Raw genomic sequence first — 19578 nt, 5'->3', positions numbered from 1 at the left:
CCTAAAATTTTAAAAAATGTTTTGCTGTTTTTTTTTAATTTTTTCGATTCTTAATTTGCCGAGGGTTTTTCTTTGCCGAGTGCTTTTTGACACTCGGCAAAGATGTGTCCGAAAAAAGTACTCGGCAAAGAACCCTTTGCCGATGAAATATTTGTCGAGTGTTTTTTGCCGAGTGTCACTCGGCAAAGACTTTGCCGAGTGTCACTCGGCAAAGACTTTGCCGAGTGTAAAATAGTCTTTGCCGAGTGTCTTAGACACTCGGCAAAGAGTGCGATTCCAGTAGTGATTATTGGAGTTTGTTAATATTTCCTAAACCAAAATATAGGATACATTTTTGGCAACATTCGAGATATTATGAATAAACATTTTTATTGTCTAAAGGCTTGTTTGATTAGAGTTGGATTAAAGGGAATTGGAGAAGATTAAACCCTTTACTATTCAAAATTATATAGGAAAGAATTTAATCCCCTAAACCCCTCCGACCTCGAGAAATTTGCTATTTTGCCACTCTCAAATTTGGTTGCCTGTTATTATGCCATCCCGTGTCTATGACTGGTGGGACCGTCTATGTCTATGATTTGTGGGTCCGATGGCATACTGGCGAAGCCCACAAATGATAATGGCAAAATTGCCAATGGCTCTCCGACCTCCCTACAATCGAACAAACAATTTTGCCGGGTGGGCGTGCACGACTTGATGGAGTCGGAGCCTCGGTGGGCTGCAAGTGAGTCATGGGCCTCTTGTGCGTTTGCGCTTCTCGCTTCATGGTCCGTGACTTTCCACGGGTACACATATGGGCCCTACCATGGCTCTCTTATCAACTGGGCCTCGAAGCCTAGTTAGTTGATGGCTTGCATAATTGCATTGCATAATTGCGCTTCTCCCTACCATGTGCCTGTTTGTTTCGGCTTCTGACAGCTTCTGGCCACCAAAAGCTGCTGCGGACTGCCAAACGCTCTGCTTTTCAGTCAGCTTCTATAAAATTCGTTGGGGCAAAAACCATCCAAAATCAATATAAACACATAATCGGTTGAGTCGTTGTAATAGTTGGAATCCGTCACTTTCTAGATATTGAACCCTATGAACAACTTTATCTTCCTCCACACGTAATCGTAATGATACTCAGATTCTTTCCACAGCCAAATTCCCCCACAGCCAAATTTTCAGAAAAGCTGGTCAGAAAAAAGCTGAACCAAACAGGCCCATGGTCTCCTCTGCTCCGTCCGGCTGAGCGATTCTTCCGGTGGGAGAGCTGCAGCTGTTGCATGGCGATGGATGGCAGCGAGGTGGTCCAAGAATTTCTCCCCGGCATGTCCTCTCCTCCAGACCTCCACCGATGCAGCAGGCTCCTGGTAGAGCTAACTAAATCGGGGACCCCTTCTCAAGTTTTCATCACTATATATGCAGCAGATACCTAGAAGAGCACGACCGAGCTAGGAGAAGCGCGAACGCCGTGCATGCGCAGACGTTGAGGTCGAGGGACACGGTATCTCTGAGCTTCATCGGAGAGCGACCCGCCACCGCCACGCTTGGCCGCAAGCCGAGAAGAGTGCCGGGCCGGGAGACCGGACGATTATTGATCCGTAGCAGATTCGCTAATGGCGGAGACGGCGGACATGGAGCGGATCTTCAAGCGGTTCGACACCAACGGCGACGGTAAGATCTCGCTGTCGGAGCTGACGGAGGCGCTACGGACGCTGGGGTCCACCTCTGCCGACGAGGTGCAGCGCATGATGGCCGAGATCGACACCGACGGCGACGGCTGTATCGACTTCAACGAGTTCATCACCTTCTGCAACGCCAACCCGGGGCTCATGAAGGACGTCGCAAAGGTCTTCTGATCCATTACATCTTCGTCCAACCTGCTTATATATACACACACACGTACCATTCAGCTCCAACATATGATTTCGATCGGCTTGCCTGCCTCGCCGGGCTTAATGCTGTCTTTCGCCTTCCTATAAGCACTAAGCTACTATTAGGATTTTGTTTTATTTAACTTTTTTTTGTCTCCAATCTAATATATGTGGACTTCTTTTTTTATTCATTTTTCCCTATTTTGGTTCGATCGGATAAGTATTTCTATGTAATTAATTAATTCATTGGAGATAAGCGATCCATCTCCTTGTAATTCGTAAACGAAGTACTGTATTTCAAGGGGAATGGTGTGCTTATTTTTACAATCAATTAATTTACTACTTCCTCTCATATATACTAGCAAAGTGTTCATACACAGTTGTTTGAGTATATAGTATAAAAACACAAAGACATAATTGTTCTGTTATGAATATGGTTTTGAGGCAAACAACCACGGTTTGACAATTTAAAATGTTTCTGTTGAGGCACAACGAGGGTGGAAACTAGAAAACATGTTTTTTTATTTTCTTATTTTGTTTCTGATTCGATGATTAGGAAACATTTCTTATATGATATGAAGTCATTGCTCGATCCCACCAAATGGCATTTGCTGGCTTGAGCCGCTCGCGTCGTCCCGCAGTGGCGACTCGGGCGGAACCCGCGCCCATGTCGCCCAAACCCGCCGGCCCCCTCCGCCACCCTCGCTGCCGCCTAAGCACGCTGCCGGGAAGCCCACACCGGTGAAGGCGGCGACGGGGCTCACGTCAGTATCCCTTCATCAGTCACTGGAGGTCAGGCAGAGCATGTTCGAGGAGATGCAGCAGACAATGAAGCTACAAGAGTCGCAAGCCAAGCACCAGGATTTATGGGCCAAAATGAGCTAAATAGTTGCTAGGCCGGCCTGTGTGCCGTGAGTATAATATATAAGCCAAACTTGGCGCAGAGAAGGGACATGAATGAACCAGACTCTGAACACTACAATCCACTATCGTCTACCTATTCTTCGCCTCTATTCCTCTTCTCTGTGTTGTCTCTCTGTATCTCTCCACTCCTGCTATTCTATTAGTGATCTGTGAGAATCGCTAATAATTGGTATCAGAGCTCCACCGATTCTCGTATCCCATCGTTCCTCAGCCGAAAAACATCCATGGCGTCTCCTTCATCTGTCAATACTCAACTCATTCAAGCGCTGGCGCTTCAGACACGTGCCCTCCTCTCGGAGTTGGACAAGCGTCTCGACTCCAAGTGGGGGACCAAATGGGAATCCCGTGTTGGAGCGATCGAATCGCGTTCCGCCGATTCGACTCATGCCATGTCCGATTTCTCCTCTGCTCTTCGATCCAACGTGGAATCACACCTCATAGCAGCTGACGCCGCCACCAACTCTAAGCTTCTCCAGATCGAAGCTGAGCTGGACCCTTGCGTGTCGGCGCTTGAATCCTCAGAGCATGCCCTCGATCTGTGGTGTCCTCGCGTGGATTCATCGATCGAGGGGTCCATGCTTCGGTGGATTTTATCCGCACTGAGGTGTCCAAGATGGGGATCCTGTGGAACCGCGACGTGCGCGTCGACAGCTTCGCCAAGCCGGGCATGCTCGGAGCACACGGATCGGTGGGGTGCTTCGACGCGTCCGCCAGCGCGCCGTCCATCTCAGCCTCGGTCATCGCCGACAACTGGGGCAGGTTCTTCGACGACGGCGAGCAGTACTGCGCGGCGCTGGACGTGCTGCCCAACAACATCCACCCGGACCTCCTCAACTCATCCGCGCGTCACAGCCACAACCATCTCTTCGTCCTCAACCCCGTGGCCACCCAGGATTCCTATGTCGAGGAGGCCATGTCCGCGATGGAAGCAGCCGCGGACGCGGGGGATCCCGCGAGGCTCGACCAGCCCTCGCCGTCCCCTTCCCTACTCATCACCGGGAACCTGCTGCCGCCCTCCCTCGCGATACCGCTGCTGCAAGCTGAGGTCGTGGACAAGCAGTACCGCGCCGCGATGAGTCCAGCGCCTCCTCTTCCCGTCGTCGACGAGCTGTACTGCGACGACGCTGCGGGGGTGATGTCCTTGGGCTCGAGCTCGTTCAAGGTGCTCAACCGAATGGCCGAGAGCGCGAGAGCCGATGATCTGGTGGTGAACACGTTAGAGGAGATGGAAAGCGGCTCGACGACACTTCTCGCAGAGGCGACGGGCAAAAAGGTGATCACCGTCAGGTCCGTCTCGCTCTGCCGCTCACCAAGTCTCGACCCTCAGTCCATGTCGTGTGATGCGAGGCGATGCATGGCGTGGCTAGATGCCAAGGCGCCCAAGTCTGTGGTGTACGTGAGCTTCGGCAGTGCCAGGCTCATGCCACCCATTCAGCTCGTGCAGCTCGGCATGGCGTTTGCCTCATGCCCCTCGCCTGTGCTCTGGCTCATTAAGGACACTGACTCCTTGCCCAACAACGTCAAGGATTGGATACGGGAGAACATCGATGCACACGACATCGCAGGAAGCAAGTGCCTGGTGGTGCGCGGTTGGGCGCTACAGGTGGCCATCCTGGCCCATTTAGCCAGTGGCGGCTTCATGGCGCTCTGTGGATGGGGCTCCACTCTGGAGGCTGTTGCAGCCGGTCTGCCCATGGCTACCTGGCCCTTTTTCGCTGAGCAATTTATCAACGTGCATCTCATCGTGGACGTGCTTGGTATTGGATTGTCCGTCGGTGTGATGAAGCCAACTGAAAATGTTTTGACTGCCAGTAACATGGGTGGTGCTGTTGTGACAATATATGCTCCTGCTTTTTGGTCCTGCCTAAGAAGCTTCACACTTGGAATCCATGGTCAGATAGTTGGGGTTCTATGTTTTCCATTTCTGGTTATTCAACTGAATAGCAGTATAGCTGTCCAGCAAAGGTTCTTGTGGGATCCAGTGGTGATCAGTGTTGCTTACTGAATCTGTTTATTCATGGCTTGGGGGACTTGCAGATGCAACAAGCTAGTCTGTCTTTTGTCACGAAGACAGGATGGCAGGTGATTATCCTTTCCTTGCTGCTACTCCAATGGGACAAGCCAAACCTTCAGGGTCTTAACAAACCCAAGTGCATTCAGCGTGGCTTCCGTCGATGCTATGTACATGCTTGTCCAAGCAGGCGGTCTGACTGGCTTCCATCGGCCGAGTTTTGGTATAATAACTCATTCCATTCTGCTATCGGTCGATCTCCTTTTGAGGCCTTATATGGTTATGCACCTCGCCATTTCGATATTACTTCATGTGATGGTCCATCCGCTGACCTAAATGCATTCTTGCAAGAAAAACTGGTTATGACCAAACTGTTACAACATCTTTTGCGCATCAAGCAACGGATGAAGCCTATGGCTGATAAGCACTGCACTGAGTGTGAATTTGCTATTGGAGATCTGAAGGCCGTGGGTGCTAACGTCCAGGTATCTCCGTTGCTGCCTGCCACTGACTCTGCTTGGCACATTCCTGAACAGATATTGGAGCGGCATCTGGTCGTCCCAACCTTCCTCGTTGGTGACATGGGAAGACTTGGAAGCACTCAAGCACACCTTTCCTCAGACTCCAGCTTGGGGGCAAGCTGGTTCTCATGGAGGGGGGAATGTCAGTATCCCTTCATCAGTCACTGGAGGTCAGGCAGAGCATGTTCGAGGAGATGCAGCAGACAATGAAGCTACAAGAGTCGCAAACCAAGCACTAGGGTTTATGGGCCAAAATGAGCTAAATAGTTGCTAGGCCGGCCTGCGTGCCGTGAGTATAATATATAAGCCAAACTTGGCGCAGAGAAGGGACATGAATGTACCAGACTCTGAACACTACTATCCACTATCGTCTACCTGTTCTTCGCCTCTATTCCTCTTCTCTGTGTTGTCTCTTTGTATCTCTCCACTCCTACTATTCTATTAGTGATCTGTGAGAATCGCTAACAACTCAGCTCAGTTCTCTCATGCCGCTTCGCTCCTCCACCTCTCTCTCTTCCATTCTTGCTCTGGTCTGTCATTCCCCGTCGCCAGGGCCTCGCCGACGGCCAGATCAGGCGACCGTAGGGTGGGTCCGACTCGGCCGTGGGTGGATTTGGTGTGCCGCCGCTGAAAGGGAATTAGGGTTACACCTTTTTCCTAATTGATTTTGGTGATTGAATTGCCCAACACAAATAATTGGACTAACTAGTTTGCTCCCCAGTTTATAAGTTTTACAGGTGCCAAAGGTTCACAATAAGCCAATAAAAAGACCAAGAAAGGGTTCAAACAATAAGAGCAAAAGACATCCCAAAAGGCACCCTGGTCTGGCGCACCGGACTGTCCGGTGTGCCACCGGACAGTGTCCGGTGCACTAGGGAACTCGAAGCTGAACTTGCCACCTTCGGGAAAATGGGAGGCCGCTCCGCTATAATTCACCGGACTGTCCGGTGTGTCAGCGGAGCAACGACTACTTCACGCCAACAGTCGACTGCAACCGCATTCAATGCGCTACAGTGCGCGCCAGAGTCAGAGCACACGCAGTTGGTGCACCGGACAGTCTACAGGACCTGTCCGGTGCACCACCGGACAGCCCAGAGGCCCCTCCAGTCAGAGCTCCAACGGTCAGAACCCAATTGTCGGCTGACGTGGCTGGCGCACCGGACAGTGTCCGGTGGCGCACCGGACTGTCCGGTGCGCCATGCGACAGCAGCCTTCCAACGACCACTTTTTGGTGGTTGGGGCTATAAATACCCCAACCACCCCACATTCAATGGCATCCAAGTTTTCCACCTTAAACACATTACAAGAGCTATAGCATTCAATTCTAGACACAACCAAAGAGATCAAATCCTCTCCCAAGTCCGGAATCACTCCAAATCAAATAGTGACTAGAGAGAATGTCATTTGTGTTCATTTGAGCTCTTGCACTTGGATTGCTTCTTTTCTTTCTAATTCTTCTTCTGATCAAACTCAATTGTAACCAAGGCAAGAGACACCAATTGTGTGGTGGTCCTTGCGGGAACTTTGTGTTCCGTTTGATTGAGAAGAGAAGCTCACTCGGTCTAAGTGATCGTTTGAGAGAGGGAAAGGGTTGAAAGAGACCCGGTCTTTGTGACCACCTCAACGGGGAGTAGGTTTGCAAGAACCGAACCTCGGTAAAACAAATCCTTGTGTCTCACTCTTTATATGCTTAAGATTTGTTTTTCACCCTCTCTCTTGGACTCGTTCTTATTTCTAACGCTAACCCGGCTTGTAGTTGTGCTTAAGTTTATAAATTTTAGATTCGCCCTATTCACCCCCCCTCTAGGCGACTTTCAATTGGTATCAGAGCCTGGTGCTTCATTAGAGTCTAACCGCTCGAAGTGATGTCGGGAGCATCCACCAAGAGGGATCTCGGGACTGGCGACAAGTCCGCAAGCTCGGGGAGAACACACTCAAGGGAGTCCGCCCACAAGCACAAGGAGGAATCCTCTTCCTCCATCAAGTCCCATCGGATGGGTGACAAGAAGAAGAAGATGAAGAAGGTGGTCTACTACGAGACCGACTCTTCGTCACCCTCCACCTCCGGCTCGGAATCGGCCTCCACTACTTCAAAGTGCCATGAGCGCAAGAAGTATAGTAAGATGCCCCTTCGCTATCCTCGCATTTCTAGACACACTCCATTACTTTCCGTTCCATTAGGCAAACCACCTATGTTTGAAGGTGAATATTATTCTATGTGGAGTGATAAAATGAGGCATCACCTAACCTCACTCCACAAAAGCATATGAGATATTGTTGAGTATGGAGTGCAGGTACCAAAGAAGGGAGATAAGGATTACGACTCGGAGGAGGTCGAACAAATCCATCACTTCAACTCCCAAGCCACAACTATACTCCTCGCCTCTCTAAGTCGAGAGGATTATAATAAGGTGCAAGGGCTGAAGAGCGCAAAGGAGATTTGGGACGTGCTAAAGACCGCGCACGAAGGAGACGAGGTGACCAAGATCACCAAGCGGGAGACGATCGAGGGGGAGCTCGGTCGCTTCCGGCTTCGCCAAGGGGAAGAGCCACAAGAAATGTACAACCGACTCAAGACCTTGGTAAACCAAGTGCGCAACCTCGGGAGCAAAAAATGGAATGACCATGAAATGGTTAAGGTTATTCTAAGATCACTCGTTTTCCTTAACCCTACGCAAGTTCAATTAATTCATGGTAATCCTAGATATACACTAATGTCTCCCGAGGAAGTAATAGGAAACTTTGTGAGCTTTGAGTTGATGATCAAAGGCTCAAAGAAAATTATCGAGCACGACAGCCCCTCCACGCCCGAAGCACAACCGGTCGCATTCAAGGCGACGACGGAGAAGAAGGAGGAATCTACATCAAGTAGACTACCCATCGACGCCTCCAAGCTCGACAATGAGGAAATGGCGCTCATCATCAAGAGCTTCCGCCAAATCCTCAAGCAAAGGAGGGGGAAGGATTACAAGCCCCGCTCCAAGAAAGTTTGCTACAAGTGTGGTAAGCCCGATCATTTTATTGCAAAATGTCCACTATCTAGTGACAGTGACAGGGGCGACGACAAGAAGGGAAAGAGGAGAGAAAAGAAGAGGTACCGCAAGAAGAGGGGCGGCGATGCTCATGTGTGCCGCGAGTGGAACTCCGACGAGAGCTCCTCCGACTCCTCCTCCGACGAGGACGCCGCCAACATTGCCGTCACCAAAGGGCTCCTCTTCCCCAACGTCGGCCACAAGTGCCTCATGGCGAAGGACGGCAAAAGGAAGAAGGTAAAATCAAGATCCTCCACTAAATATGCTTCCTCTAGTGATGAAGATAATTCTAGTGAAAATGAGGAGGATAACTTGCGCACCCTTTTTGCCAACCTAAATATGCAACAAAAAGAAAAATTAAATGAATTAATTAGTGCTATTCATGAGAAGGATGAACTCTTGGACACCCAAGAGGACTTCCTAATTAAGGAAAATAACAAGCATGTTAAAGTTAAAAATGCTTACGCTCTAGAAGTAGAAAAATGTGAAAAACTATCTAGTGAGCTAAGCACTTGCCATGATACTATTGTCAACCTTAGAAATGAGAATGCTAAATTAATTGCTAAGGTTGATTCAAATGCTTGTAATGATTCAATTCTCAATCTTAGTGATGATAATGCTAATTTGCTTGCTAAGATTGAAAAGTTGAATGACTCACTTGCTAGCCTTAGGATTGAAAATTAAGAATTGATTGCTAAGGCTAAAGAATTAGATGTTTGCAATTCCGATCTTAGAGATAAGAATGAAATTCTACGTGCTAAGATTGTTGAACTTAATTCTTGCAAACCCTCTACATCTACCATTGAGCATGTTACTATTTGCACTATATGTAGAGATGTTAATATTGATGCTATTCATGATCACATGACTTTAATTAAACAACAAAACGATCATATAGCAAAATTAGATGCTAAAATTGTCGAGCATGAGATAGATAATGAAAAATTTAAATTTGCTCGTAGTATACTCTATAGTGGGAGACGCCCTGGCATCAAGGATGGCATTGGATTCCAAAAGGGAGACAATGTAATACTCAAATTTGTAAATCATATGATAAGAGAATAATTTCTGTATCTATATGTGCGTACCATCTCTAGTTACTATCACATGTGAATAAACACCATCAAAAGGGGATTAAATCACCAATAATCCCTAAATAAATCATGCATCATGCTGAGTTTTATATGTTTGTGCATTAAATAAAACAATAAGGATAACAATAATAAGATAATAATTACTAGAAGTTGAATTAAACCCTAAATTGAAATTAGGGTTTGAAAATAAGAAAAAAAGAGAAGGGATATGAAAATATAAATAATAAATTTAAATAAATATCCTCAAACTTATTACTTTTATTGCACAAATATAGTTTGTGAATGAAGAGCCACCAAGTTTGAATTTAAATTTGAATTTAACTTGAGATTCAAATAAAAGAAAAAAATAGAAATGAAAAAGAAAAGAAAGGAAAATGGGAAAACGCCGCTTGGGCCAAATCACCACACTCGGGCCCATTTCTCCTGCGTGGCCCAGTTCACCATTTGGCGTGCTCGGCCCACAACTGGCGTCCGCATGATGGTGCCGACACAAAGGGCCCACCAGACAGCCAACTTGGGGATCTCGCTTCTCGCTGCGACCACTGATCCGCTGGCCCCACTTGCAGACTTTCACCCGCTCACTACCTCTCCGCTGTCACTGGCGCGCGGGACCGCATTGACTGGGCGACTTCTTCCCACAACGGCGTCGCCACAGATCGGGGGAAACCGGCCAAGAACCTCGGCAACAACCCCGTGAACCCGCCGCCGAATTCTGCGGGAAGCCAACCCACGTTACCCCTCGCCCTCCTCTATAACCCTGTCGCGTTTGCATAGGAAAACTCCTTGCGGTCACCGCGTATGCCTAGAAGCTCCAAAGCACTAGGGAAGAAAGCCGACCACGGGTGCTGCTGCGCAAGCAACTCGGCGGGGGAAGGAAAGTGAGGCGGGGTTCACCGTCGCCCTCAGTGCGTGGGCGCCGTTTGTGCGTGGCCGATTCCAGTGGCGGAGGACACCGAAGAATCAAGATATGACTGCTAGCTGCTGGCCGTGCTGGAACTTGATGCAATGCGCGCGCATGTGTGCGATGCGATACACATGTGGAGGCGGTGAGCGCAATTTAGGTGGCGATGCGCTGGTGGCGGCGCGTTGCGGATGCAATGGCGGCGAGCACAAGCGTGGCGCGGAGGCAGAGGGTGGCTGATAGCCTAGTATGCAATACGATGTAGAGGCGTGTAGGGTTCTTCACTTGTTTTGCTGGATTAGACCATGTAATTTAGGTATGGCTTAGGCCATAGTGAGCCATAATAGGCGCTTTGTCACTGGCTGATTCCTCACCAGGCAGGGACTTCGCCACCGAAACAGATCACGACGCTGGGTCCTCGGGTGAGTAGCCACCTCGGACTCACCTCCTTTTCTCCATTCTGTGGTTTTTGTGCGGTCCGTCGAGGAGCGGTAGCCTGAGCGGAGTTTAGGTGCGGACCGAGATTGGTGCGCCGCCGGAGAACGGCGGTGCCGTGTACTGGTCCGGGCGGTGTGCTCGCCGGTTGACCAACTGGAGAGAGAGAGTACTGGGGTGGGCACGGCGTATGTACATGGGCGGCGTGAGGTTGAAGACGCCAGGGCGTCCGTGGATTAGAAAATAGACGGTCGAGATCAGATACCTCTTCGCCAGCGCGATCCGTGCCGTTGGCGTTAGATCAAAGGGTGGCGATTAGATCGCGGACTCGGTGAATGTGGATCGTGGATCACGGATCCAACTGCCCAGATTGCGTGCAGGTTCAATGTAATGTAGGTCTACGCTGGGTCGTCGAGTCCCGATCGGACGGTCCTGGGCCCGCGATACCCCTTCGGCCGATACAAATTGCATATGAGCCCCTGCCTTCTTGTTTAAACAACCCGCGGTCCGGGGGAACAGTACACTGTGTCTAGGGAATTCTTGTAGAACAGTCCCTACACTTTACAGAAAACAGAGCGCAGTCCAGAGAATGTTAAAGTCTGGAAAAGAAATTGGAAATGAGTTTTTAATATGAAAACAATTCCTAGAATTGGTATAATTCATATAAAATGCATATTAGCTCCAAATTGACCCATTCCAATTTCTGTAATTTTATAATATTATTGTTATCCATTAGTGCCTCTGTTTTGGCATGAAAGACTCATTTAAATTTATCTAATACTTAATCTTGTATTAAATACGCAAAACCTTGGAAAATTCATAACTTAAAATCTATAACTCCAAAATTAATGATTCTAGTTCCTATGAGTTTATTTTAATGTCTAGATTTTTATTGTGTATTTTATTTATAGGTTTGGTGTGATGTTAATTTTTGATATACTATGTATGTATTGTGTTGATGGGAGTAGACGAGCAAGCTACTGCGGACCCTGAGGTTCAGCAAGTAGAAGTAGCTGAGCAGGAGCTCATTGAAGGCAAGTTGTGCCCTTGATCACTTCTTTTACCTAGTCATGTTCTTATTAATCATAATGATCTACATAGGTTAATTTTGATGGGACCCAATAGGTTACCCTAGATTTTGACTATCTTTATACCTTGTTTCACCACTGGTTTTACTACTAATTTTTTGGGTAGTATATGCTATCGCTTTATGTGGATTTGGGTATAAAGATATTTATCACTCATTGTTATACCTTTTTATTATCTGTTTATTATTATTATTCATGATAAGATCATTATGTTAATGGGAACATGGAGAACCACCCGGGAAAACAGTGCTACCACAAGGGTATAATGGGACGCCCTTGGCTGATTAACTAGGAAAGCTAGTGGATGACTACCTTACCCGAAAGGGGCAAGGGTAGTAGGGGAGTGGTCAGTGTAGGGAGGTCCTTGGGTTGATTTTGCTGCGATGGCGGTCAGGCGAGGGATTCCTGCTCTGGAGCTTCCTATAAACTGTAGCGGGTTTTCTGAAGCTAGTGGAACTTTGTAAAGGCCTCGTAGTGGTACCCTGCCTCGCTTCCTTGGTAGAGGTGTATGGGGTCTGATCAACTCCGTGGCAAATGGGTAACATGACTTGTGGGTAAAGATGCGCAACCTCTGCAGAGTGTAAAACTGGTATACTAGCCGTGCTCACGGTCATGAGCGGCTCAGACACTCACATGATTAATTTATGGAACTTAAACTTAATCTGTCATTTCATTGCATTTGGGATTATTTTATTATTACTTTTACTTATTATTATAATGGTTTGGTATTTACTTACACTTAGTAACTGCTAATAAAATTTTGACCAACTTAAAAGCAATGCTCAGCTTCAGCCTTATATCATTGATCAGCCTTACACTTCATGAACTCCCACCTTTGGTGAGTTTATGCCACATTATTCCCCATAACTTGTTGAGCGATGAACATGTGTGAGCTCACTCTTGCTGCCTCACACCCCCCCCACAGGAGAAGAACATGTGGTAGAAGAGGAGCAGCCTAACTCGGAGGCTTTCGACTTGATCTAGGTGGCGTCTCCCAGTCAGCTTTCTGGCGCCAAGGATAGATTTTAGATCCTGCGATATTTATCTCTTATTTTGTAAGACTTCCGCTATGTAATAAAGTACTCTGATTATATTGTGACATTTATCTCTGTACACTCTGTTATTATATATGTTGTCTTCTTTGGCGCATGTATGAGATGCACCCGGCTTTGTCCCTTAAAGCCCGGGTGTGACAGAAGTGGTATCAGAGGAAATATTGACTGTAGGACAAAACCTAGATAGAAATGGACAAAATCCTTACCTCCTTACCTTATTCTGATTCTTTCTATACTTATCTTGATCCTGTCTCACCTTCTACTGTTCTACTCTGATCATTCTTACCTTTTCGACTCTGAGACAAGATGGATTTCACACCTTGGAATCCTACACTTATGATCTTTTTAAGAGATAGGAGACCTAAGACAAAAATTAAAACTATTTTCTTTATTTAAAAATGTTGGTTGATTGTTCTGATGATCAATGCCTGATTTGTTTCTTTGATTGATTGAAATAGTATAGACGGGCATCTTAGCATGTACCACCATAAGGTAATGAATTAGCTTTAGTAGGCGACACACTTAGCTAATAAATCCCCCAAAGTAACATGCTTCATAATTACATGCCTTGTCTACAATCCTTTCTTTCTTACCCTATGTGAAAGGGAAATGTGCCCTTGGGCCATTTCTAAGTATTTTGGTGATTGAGTGCCAACACAAGTACTTAAATGTGAATTCATGCTTATGGATGGACAAAGTGCAAAACAAGAGCAAAGGTATGTTTCTAAGTCTTAGTACATTGGTTTTGTGTACTAATATACTTGTCTAAGTATTAGAAACAGAAAGAAGAAGAAAAGAGAAGAGTTGGCTGTGTACAGCCAAAAGGCTGTTTCGGTCTGGGGCACCGGACTGTCCGGTGGTGCACCGGACAGTGTCCGGTGCGCCAGGCTGCCTCGAGCGAAGTGACCGCTCTCGGGAATTTGCCGACGGCGTACGGCTAAAATTCACCGGACTGTCCGGTGTGCACCGGACTGTCCGATGAGCCAACGGTCGGCCGGGCCAATGGTCGGCCGCGGAATCTGCGCGCGACACGTGGCCGGGCCAACGGTCGGAAGGGGGCACCGGACTGTCCGGTGTGCATCGGACATGTCCGGTGCGCCAACGGCTCCCAGATCTGCAACGGTCGGCTGCGCCATTTTGGGAAAGAAATCGGGCACCGGACTGTCCGGTACGCCCGATGACAGAAGGCAAGAATGGCCTTCCAGAATTGCTCTCAACGGCTCCTAGCTGCCTTGGGACTATAAAAGGGACCCCTAGGCGCATGGAGGAGTACACCAAGCAACCTAAGAGCATTCTTGATCATCCACACTCAGTCTTTGCGCATTCGTTTGTCATTCTCAGTGATTCGAGCTCCGTTCTAGTGAGAACCTTGAGATAGTCTTTTGAGCTCGATTCTTGGCCGTGTGTGTGCGCATTTTGTTGTGGATTTGTGTGTGTTGCTTCCCTTCCTTACTCCGTGATTCTTTGTGAACATCAAAAGTGTAAGGGCGAGAGGCTCCAAGTTGTGGAGATTCCTCGCAAACGCGATAAGAAAAGAAAAGCATAACACTGTGGTATTCAAGTTGATCATTGGATCACTTGAGAGGAGTTGAGTGCAACTCTCGTCCGTTGGGACGCCACAACGTGGAGTAGGCAAGTTTTGTACTTGGCCGAACCACGGGATAAACCACTGTGTCTTCTCTGTGTTGAACTCCTTGTGGTTATCGTATTGTGCAAGATCTTCTCTTTAGCCACTTGGCATTAACTGTGCTAACGCTTAATCAAAGTTTTGTGGCTTAAGTTTTTAAGTTTTACAGGATCACCTATTCACCCCCCTCTAGGTGCTCTCAATTGGTATCAGAGCCATTCTCTTCAAGAAGAGGGACTAACCGCCCGAAGAGATGGATCCTAAGGGCAAGGGGATAGTGATCAACGATAAGGAGAAGCAGTCTTTCATCAACGAGCCCAAAGATGACAAGCCTACCGACTCCGGCTCGGGTCATAGACGAAAGGAAGGGAAGAAGAAGAAGACAAGGCGCATCAAGGAGATCGTCTACTACAACGACAGCGATGAGTCTACTTCTTCCCAAAAGGACGACGACCACAACGACTACGAGAGAAGGAAACCGGTTAATTCGAACTTTTCCTTTGACTACTCTCGTATTCCGCAAAGTTCAAATTCACATTTGCTCTCCATTCCACTCGGCAAGCCCCCACACTTTGATGGGGAGGACTACGGATTTTGGAGCCACAAAATGCGTAGTCACCTATTCTCTCTCCATCCTAGTATATGGGAGATTGTAGATAGTGGAATGCACTTTGATAGTTCGGATAGTCCTATATTCATTAATGAGCAAATCCATAAGAATGCACAAGCTACTACTGTTCTTCTAGCTTCATTGTGCAGGGATGAATATAACAAAGTGAGCGGCTTGGATAACGCCAAGCAGATCTGGGACACCCTCAAGATTTCTCATGAGGGAAATGACGTTACCTTGCTCACCAAAATGGAGTTGGTGGAGGGCGAGCTTGGACGGTTCGCGATGATAAGGGGCAAGGAGCCGACCCAAACATACAACCGGCTCAAGACCCTTATCAACAAAATAAGGAGCTACGGGAGCACGCGATGGACGGACCACGACGTCGTCCGCCTAATGCTAAGGTCATTTACCGTTCTTGATCCTCATTTGGTGAACAATATTCGTGAAAATCCCAGGTACACCAAGATGTCGCCCGAAGGAGTTCTTGGGAAATTCGTTAGCGGGCGAATGATGATCAAGGAGGCAAGGTACGTGGACGACGCCTTGAATGGTCCGATCAACGAGCCGCAACCCCTTGCTCTCAAGGCAACACGAAGCAAGGAGGCGCTACCTAGCAAGGTGGCACAGATTGAGGCGGCCAGACTTAATGATGAAGAGATGGCTCTCATCATCAAAAGATTCAAGACGGTGCTTAAAGGTCGCAAGGGACAGCCAAGCAAGACCAAAGCCAAGGGGAAGCGCTCATGCTTCAAATGCGGTAAGCTTGGTCATTTTATTGCTAACTGTCCCGACAATGATAGTGATCAGGATCAAGGAAACAAGAGGGAGAAAAAGAAGAACTACAAGAAGGCAAAAGGCGAGGCTCATCTTGGCAAGGAGTGGGATTCGGACTGCTCTTCGTCCGACTCCGACAATGAAGGACTCGCCGCCACCGCCTTCAACAAGTCATCCCTCTTCCCCAACGAGCGTCACACTTGCCTCATGGCAAGGGAGAAGAAAGTAAGCACTCACAATACTAGTACTTATGCTTCTTCAAGTGAGGATGAGTCTAGTGATGATGATGAGATAGATTACTCATGCTTATTCAAGGGATTAGATAGAACCAAGGTAGACAAAATTAATGAATTAATTGATGCCTTGAATGATAGGAATATACTTTTAGAAAAGCAAGAGGATTTGTTGTATGAAGAACATGATAAATTTGTAGAAGCACAGAAATCTCTTGCTCTAGAAATTAAGAGGAATGAAATGCTCTCTAGTGAATTATCTTCTTATCATGAAACTATTGCTAAGTTAAAAGGTTTTAATGATGATTTAAATGCTAAACTAGAAGTAGCTAGTAAATCTAAGTCTTGTGTAGAAATTGTTGAAACTTGTAATAGGTGTAAAGATTTTGACTTTGATGCTTGTAGTGATCATTTAGTTTCAATTTCCAAATTAAATGAGGAATTAGCTAGTCTTAATGCCCAACTTAAGACTAGCAAGAATGAATTTGACAAGCTAAAATTTGCAAGGGATGCCTACACGATTGGTAGACACCCCTCAATTAAGGATGGACTTGGCTACAAGAGGGAAGCCAAGAACTTGACAAGCCATAAGGCTCCCATCTCCGCCAAGGAGAAAGGGAAGGCCCCTATGGCTAGTAGTGTGCAAAAGAATCATGCTTTTATGTACCATGATAGGAGACAATCTAGAAATGCTTATAGGAGTTGTAATGCATATAATGCCTTTGATTCTCATGCCATGTTTGCTTCTAGTTCTTCTTATGTGCATGAGAGAAATGTTGGTAGGAGAAATATTGTTCATAATATGTCTAGGAGAAATGCTATTCATCATGTGCCTAGAAAGAATATTATTCATGCTCCTAGGAAAGTAGTGAATGAACCTTCTACAATTTATTGTGCTTTAAATGCTTCCTTTGCTATTTGTAGAAAGGATAGGAAAATAGTTGCTAGGAAGTTAGGGGCAAAATGCAAGGGAGACAAAACTTGCATTTGGGTCCCTAAGGATATTTGCACTAACCTTGTAGGACCCAACATGAGTTGGGTACCTAAGACCCAAGCCTAAATTTGCCTTGCAGGTTTATGCATCTGGGGGTTCAAGCTGGATTATCGACAGCGGATGCACAAACCATATGACGGGGAAGAAGAAGATGTTCACCTCCTACGTCAAGAATAAGGATTCCCAAGATTCAATTATATTCGGTGATGGGAATCAAGGCAAGGTAAAAGGGTTAGGTAAAATTGCAATTTCTAATGAACACTCTATCTCCAATGTGTTTTTAGTTGAGTCTCTTGGTTACAATTTGCTATCTGTTAGTCAACTATGCAATATGGGATATAATTGTCTTTTTACAAATGTAGATGTGTCTGTCTTTAGAAGAAGTGATGGTTCACTAGCCTTTAAGGGTGTATTAGACGGCAAGCTTTACTTAGTTGATTTTGCAAAAGAAGAGGCCGGTCTGGATGCATGCTTAATTGCTAAGACTAGCATGGGCTGGCTGTGGCATCGCCGCTTAGCACATGTGGGGATGAAGAACCTTCACAAGCTTCTAAAGGGAGAACACGTGATAGGTTTGGCTAACGTACAATTCGAAAAAGATAGACCTTGTGCAACTTGTCAGGCAGGTAAACAGGTGGGAGGAGCGCATCATAGCAAGAATGTGATGACCACATCAAGACCCCTGGAGCTGCTACATATGGACCTCTTCGGACCCGTCGCCTATCTAAGCATAGGAGGAAGTAAGTATGGTTTAGTTATTGTTGATGACTTTTCCCGCTTCACTTGGGTGTTCTTTTTGCAGGATAAGTCTGAAACCCAAGGGACCCTCAAGCGCTTCCTCAAGAAAGCTCAAAATGAGTTTGAGCTCAAGGTGAAGAAGATAAGGAGCGACAACGGGTCTGAGTTCAAGAACCTTCAAGTGGAGGAGTTCCTTGAGGAGGAAGGGATCAAGCACGAGTTCTCCGCTCCCTACACACCACAGCAAAATGGTGTGGTAGAGAGGAAGAATAGGACGCTAATCGATATGGCGAGGACGATGCTTGGAGAATTCAAGACCCCCGAGCGTTTTTGGTCGGAAGCCGTGAACACGGCTTGCCACGCCATCAACAGGGTCTACCTTCATCGCCTCCTCAAGAAGACTTCGTATGAGCTACTAACCGGTAACAAACCCAATGTATCTTACTTTCGTGTATTTGGGAGCAGGTGCTACATTCTAGTGAAGAAGGGTAGAAATTCTAAATTTGCTCCCAAAGCTGTAGAAGGGTTTTTGTTAGGTTATGACTCAAATACAAAGGCGTATAGAGTCTTCAACAAATCATCGGGTTTGGTTGAAGTCTCTAGCGACGTTGTATTTGATGAGACTAATGCCTCTCCAAGAGAGCAAGTTGTTGATTATGATGATGTAGATGAAGAAGATGTTCCGACGGTCGCTATACGAACCATGGCGATTGGAGAAGTGCGGCCACAGGAACAAGATGAACGAGATCAACCTTCTTCCTCAACAACGGTGCATCCCCCAACTCAAGACGATGAACAGGTTCATCAAAAGGAGGCGTGTGATCAAGGGGGAGGACAAGATGATCACGTGATGGAGGAAGAAGCGCAACCGGCACCTCCAACCCAAGTTCGAGCGGTGATTCAAAGGGATCATCCCGTCGACCAAATTTTGGGTGACATTAGCAAGGGAGTAACTACTCGATCTCGAATAGTTAATTTTTGTGAGCATTACTCCTTTGTCTCTTCTATTGAGCCTTTCAGGGTAGAGGAGGCCTTGCTAGATCCGGATTGGGTATTGGCCATGCAGGAGGAACTCAACAACTTCAAGCGCAATGAAGTTTGGACACTGGTGCCTCGTCCCAAGCAAAATGTTGTGGGAACCAAGTGGGTGTTCCGCAACAAACAGTACGAGCACGGGGTGGTGACGAGGAACAAGGCTCGACTTGTGGCAAAAGGTTATGCCCAAGTCGCAGGTTTGGACTTTGAGGAGACGTTTGCTCCTATGGCTAGGCTAGAATCAATTCGTATCTTGCTAGCATATGCCGCTCACCATTCTTTCAGGTTGTACCAAATGGATGTGAAGAGCGCTTTCCTCAATGGGCCAATCAAGGAGGAGGTGTACGTGGAGCAACCCCCTGGCTTCGAGGATGAACGGTACCCCGACCACGTGTGTAAGCTCTTTAAGGCGCTCTATGGACTTAAGCAAGCCCCAAGAGCATGGTATGAATGCCTTAGAGACTTCTTAATTGCTAATGCTTTCAATGTTGGGAAAGCCGATCCAACTCTTTTTACTAAGACTTGCGACAGTGATCTTTTTGTGTGCCAAATTTATGTCGATGACATAATATTTGGTTCTACTAACCAAAAGTCTTGTGAAGAGTTTAGCAGGGTTATGATGCAGAATTTCGAGATGTCGATGATGG

At 47.0% G+C, this 19578-nt stretch overlaps 1 protein-coding gene and 1 pseudogene across 1 annotated transcript; both read left to right on the top strand.

Moving 5' to 3' along the window:
- The first annotated feature begins 1408 nt into the window (after window positions 1-1408).
- On the top strand, window positions 1409-2208 carry LOC100276784 (polcalcin Phl p 7). Its single transcript, XM_008666338.2, has one exon. It carries the CDS (start codon window positions 1599-1601, stop codon window positions 1839-1841), a length of 243 nt encoding a protein of 80 aa, XP_008664560.1. The 5' UTR covers window positions 1409-1598; the 3' UTR covers window positions 1842-2208.
- A 796-nt stretch (window positions 2209-3004) lies between these two features.
- Window positions 3005-19578, top strand: part of LOC103645227 (uncharacterized) — an 80280-nt pseudogene continuing 63706 nt past the window's right edge.

This window comes from Zea mays, chromosome 1 (assembly GCF_902167145.1).
Source record: "Zea mays cultivar B73 chromosome 1, Zm-B73-REFERENCE-NAM-5.0, whole genome shotgun sequence".
In the NCBI taxonomy this organism is placed as follows: domain Eukaryota; kingdom Viridiplantae; phylum Streptophyta; class Magnoliopsida; order Poales; family Poaceae; genus Zea; species Zea mays.
Note: the sequence above shows the minus strand (reverse complement) of the source record. Positions and strands in the feature narration are given on the sequence as shown.